This window comes from Arachis duranensis, chromosome 5 (genome assembly GCF_000817695.3).
Source record: "Arachis duranensis cultivar V14167 chromosome 5, aradu.V14167.gnm2.J7QH, whole genome shotgun sequence".
Taxonomy (NCBI): domain Eukaryota; kingdom Viridiplantae; phylum Streptophyta; class Magnoliopsida; order Fabales; family Fabaceae; genus Arachis; species Arachis duranensis.
This window is the reverse complement of record NC_029776.3, coordinates 91,480,714-91,485,734: the sequence shown is the minus strand read 5'-3', so window position 1 is coordinate 91,485,734 and position 5,021 is coordinate 91,480,714. Positions and strand designations below refer to the sequence as shown.

The 5,021-nt window shown below is 28.3% G+C and overlaps 1 protein-coding gene across 1 annotated transcript; it reads right to left on the bottom strand.

Annotated features, from left to right (window-relative positions):
• Positions 1-1,277: 1,277 nt before the first annotated feature.
• LOC107490418 (zinc finger protein CONSTANS-LIKE 16) lies at positions 1,278-3,394 on the bottom strand. Its single transcript, XM_016111198.3, has 2 exons — positions 2,131-3,394; positions 1,278-1,656 (listed from the first exon to the last, which is right to left on the bottom strand). Exons 1-2 carry the CDS (start codon positions 3,049-3,051, stop codon positions 1,378-1,380), a joined length of 1,200 nt encoding a protein of 399 aa, XP_015966684.1. The 5' UTR covers positions 3,052-3,394; the 3' UTR covers positions 1,278-1,377.
• Between the last annotated feature and the right edge of the window lie 1,627 nt (positions 3,395-5,021).

Below are 5,021 nucleotides of genomic sequence, written 5' to 3'. Positions count from 1 at the left end.
GTTTTATAATTGGATTTCAGTTTTTAATAATCCAATCCTTTTATGGTGTTTATCTTTTTCTTGTGGTGTTTTTAATTTTTTATAGTAGTTTATAGTATGTTCGAGCAGACTTCTCTAAATATGGAAGAGAAAGACGCTTTGAGAAAAAAAAAATTATTCATGAAAATATTTTTAAATTTAGAAAATATATAAATCTATTAAAAAAGCTACAAAGAATTATTCTATAGAATTACAACACATTTATGTAGATTTAACAATAAAAGAGATTTTATTTTATTTTTAATTTTACTTATTAATAAGATGTCTTCTCTTAATTGGTAGTTTAATATAAAGATGTTTATCTTTTTTTTTTTATTTAGAACTACTATTTTTTATGCTATTTATAAGTGTTGTTTGGCTATATATATTTATAAATGAAAATGTTTGTTCTATCAAAAAAAAATTTACAACTAAATTTTTTTCAAATATTTAATATTTATGCATCCAAAAATTATATTCTAAATCTCTAATTGAATCGTTTTAAAAATATTATATTTGTGCGTTTGATTTTAATTTAAACATCATTGTATATTTTTATATCAAATTCCTGCCTCTTTAATTTTCAGCTCTGTGACCGATTTCATACGCTATATATGGCTATGTTTGTTTGAAGAAAAAATAGAAAGAAAATAATAAAATAAAATAAAATAATTAGTTTTTATTATTTGGTTGAAAAGAAAAATTAAAAAAAATAAAAAAAAATGAATAGGAGGTACCATTTTCTTTCTCTCTATTTTTTTCTTTCCAACCAAACATAATCTATATTAACATATATTTTCCACCTTAAAATAAAAAATGAATTCACAGTTTATCCAACGTTTAGTGGGTATATATATATATATATGCTCCCTCGGTATACAAAACAAAAAGAAAAATATAAAACACTTCTTCTGCCCCTAAATTTAACGTGATTAACAAATTAAAGTCCTCAAACTATTCATAAATCATAATGGCTGCCATTAGTACTAGACCTGCATGAGAAATTAAAAAGAAAAAAAATACCCCAAGCAAGAGAAATAATTTAGCCTGACCCTAGAATAACCAAATTCCAAATAAAGTATGACTACTCAAATAAATATGTCTTTATATAAAAATAATAGTTAATAAAAATCGTTAAACAATTTAAAATATTTGTTAATATCTTAATTATGAGAAAATTTAGGGGTTCAGCACTTTTCTTAAAATTTGATCTAACATTTAATCAGCAAAAGAATAATAAGTAATTTCACACCATTGGATGAAATCGCAACACCACTAAAAATTTTAATAATAACTATTTGATGATTACAAATCACAAAACTTACGAAATCCCTGGCACTCCTCCTTAATTTATTATGTTTAAGTAGTAGTAATGGCTCCTTCAACAAAGGATGATGATGATGAAGATGTCCTCTTCACAAAACGACCCTTCATTCTTGGTCTCTTCTCAGCATTGAGCTTCCTCACTTCATACCTTATCTTCTTTGCAAACAAACGCGTTCTTCTCTTTTCTCGGTACCTTGATACTCTTGCTTCTCTCCCCCCATCATCAACTCCCCCTATTTGATGCCATCTCATGTTTCTTACTTCCTCCCCATCACACCATGCAACATTATTATCCACGCCACCACTTGAACCCTGAAAATTTCACAAAATCAACAATGATATGTAATATACTATTGATCATGCTTCATGAATTCAAAACCTTAGTCATCGTGTATAGAGTTATTTCTTAATATCAAACTATGTAATTTGATGACTGACAAAAAATCATTTATTCCAAAAATTTGAGCGATGAGAAGTTAAAGCATGAATTATTGTAAATAAGTATATGAGATGGTGTCTATTTCTGAAAATGATATTCTAAAGCATTAGATAATTCAATTAAACATATTCGATCAAACATGTTAAATTATCTGACAGATTACAATATTATTTTCACACGAAAATAACCAGCATATATGATATCTAATTATGAATTTATTTATTCAAAAAATTTAAATTATTATATACCTAATCACTACTAATTACTAATGCAACTATATACATAAGTTATTAGCGAGTTGAAGAAGATTAAAGATATGGATTGAGGAGGGAAAAGAAATGAATTACCATGTAATGGGGCCAACAATCATCAAAGTTGAAGTTAGGTGGATTTCCTGTAGTCCATGGAGATCCTTGACTTGCCCAAGCAGAAATAACCTCTTCATAATTTAGCCTCAAAAACTTCTCTTTCTTTATTATTTCCACTTTATTATTATTTTCCTCCTCTTCTTGATCATGTTCTACTACTGCCATCATCATTGATTGATCTGATGTGTCAATATTCCAGTCAAGAATGGACTCCAGATTACAATCATCATCATTATTAGTAACTTGTAATTCATCCTTAACCTTAATCATGGTTGAATCATCCTCAATATGGAGCAAGTTTTCTACATCAGCAAGATCAGAGAAATTCTCCAATCCAAACGTGCACGGTACTTCACCTTCTCCTTCTTCTTCACCATCATCATTGTTCATCTTCTTCATCTTCTTCTTTTTCTTCTTCATTATTTCATTATTGTGCACACTACAAAGCACAGAATCATCATCAAAAGGGTGAAACACCGGCACGCGGCACAGAATCTGCTCCTCACTCTCATAAATATCTTCGCTTCCAAGATCTGGCACAACAGGATCCAGAAACACGGAACCCTGGTAGTTATTGAAAACCGCTTCTTCTTCTTTCTCAGCATCTTGTTGCTGCTGCATCAAGAAAGTGCTCTTGTTGTGATGACGCGGGGTTCTTGCCTTGCGCGTGAAGCCACTATGCCATGCAGTTGTTGTTATCTTGGCGGAGGAAGATGAAGTTTGGAGCCTAACCCTTTCATGGCGGCTGGCTAACTGGTTGGCCGAGTGAACCAAGTTATCGCAGCCATGGCAGAGGAAAGCATCATCTGCCGCACAGAACCACCTTGCTCTTACTCTTAGGCAGCTATCACACGCTCTTGCTGTTTTTGCTCCCAATGCACCACTACTTGAACCTTTCATTTTTTTCCACCGTATCCTCCAACTTAATAAGTCAAGTACTAATTCTTCGCGGATCGAAATTTCATTATTACTTCGCACACTATTTTAATAAGCAAGTTTTTCTTTCTTCTTTTAAAAGAAAGAGTTCAACACCACACTAATGAAGCTTATTACAACAATGAAATAAAAAAAATTCAACAGGGAAGGAGCATTCTTAGGCATACTACTATACTACTTCTTGGGAGAATTGAGTTTCTTTGAGTACATTAAAAAGAAAAAGACTAAAACTAATTTTTGGGAAAATTGAAAAGGATGCCCAAATGATTCGATTAAAGTTTTAGTGGGATTAGTATTTTCTTGTGCGTAGTGACTATATATATAATTATATATATATTGTTCTTTTTATATGCAAGCTAAGGGTTGGCTATGTAATTTCCTGATGGGTCATTTGTTGGCAATAGCGTTAGTGAGAAAAAAAAAATGCCCTTAAGTTTTTTGAATGCTGGTTGTCTTTTTTGTGTTTAGTACTTTTTTATCTTAAGCGGTTTACTTGAAGTAAAAAAATAAAATAAAATAAAAAGTGTATTTTAATTTTGTTGTTCTAATAATTTTTTCCATAAAAATTTTTAGATTTGTTTCAGGTTCCTATTACATAAATATTTCAATTTTTTTATAATTTTTAGTATTTTTGTCATATTTTAATTTTTTATTATTTTTTTATTGAATTTCTTATTGTTAGGTGGAGTTTTGGGGCCTACTAATTTTTTCCATGAAGGTGCTGATTGGCTAAGATTTGATGTTAATCTCAAAATCTGAATTCTCATTGGTTAACTCCTTTGTTATGGGATTTCAAATGGACCCCAGATACATACAGTGACTACTGACTAATAGTGTGAGAAAGACTCTTTTGTTTTGTTGTCAATGTGATTCAATAATTCTTGGTAGAGCTTTATTTAAAGAAGAAGAAGAAGGTGAAATTTCATTGCGGTCCTCCCCTGAGGTTTCTTTCACTTATTCTCATGTGGTTGCATTCAGTTCTACTCTTTCTCTCAGCTTCTCTTTTGTCATATTGCATTTCCTACCATAATTTTTGTCAATTTGATGCAGGCCAGCGCTTGAATAATAATGTATGATTCTGGTTGACTAATAATTTAATTTTGGCTCACAGCTCAGAATTTTTTATATAAAAAAGAATTGGTATTAAAACCATACTATTAAATAGTTCATTTAATAATATAGTTTGATAAATATTTGATTAATTTAATAAAAAAGTTATAATTGTTATTTTAAACATATTTTTTCTTAACATTAAATTTAAATTTAATCTGAGACTATTGAAAAGATGACGATGAATTTTACTATTTTATAATCAATCAATTTCGATGAATAATAATTAAAGACATATACTTTAACGAAAATGTTAAAAACATCTTCTATAAAGATATTTATGTTAAAGTATAATTTATTTGTTTAACTATATTTTAAATAAAGATACAACACATTTATAGCATACTAAAATTAAATTGTATAATTTACTATCTTAAAGTAAAAAAATATTTTTATATAAAGATAATTATTAAATTTTCATTGAAGTATTCACTTATAAATTATGGCTATGGTTTTTATCATTTTGAACCTGTGAAATTTGGTAATGTTTCGTATGTTTGGAAATTCACCTTGTTTTGTGTACTTATTAAATTTTGTTAATGTTACATTTTTTAATTTTTTTATGATATTTTTTAGATAGATTAAAGATTAATTTATTGTAGATTGAAATTTTATTTAAAAATTTATTATTAGTCAATAAATTATTATATATACAAAATATAATTTAATTTTTTGATATTTATTTAAACAGACGACTGAATTAACTACTAATTTAATACAAATTGGTTGTTTTTTTAATGTTTCATTAGTGGCTCAACTTTTCTGAGCATTAAAATTCACTAATACTACGTGTTGGCCAATTACTGTTTTCTTTCTAATTGTTG

Bases quoted from the DNA above. Each gene is read 5' to 3' on its own strand.
- LOC107490418 (XM_016111198.3), bottom strand. From the start codon at position 3,051: ATGAAAGGTTCAAGTAGTGGTGCATTGGGAGCAAAAACAGCAAGAGCG. The intron at 1,657-2,130 runs GTAATTCATTTC...TGAAATTTTCAG, and splicing joins ATTGTTGGCCCCATTACATG to GGTTCAAGTGGTGGCGTGGA.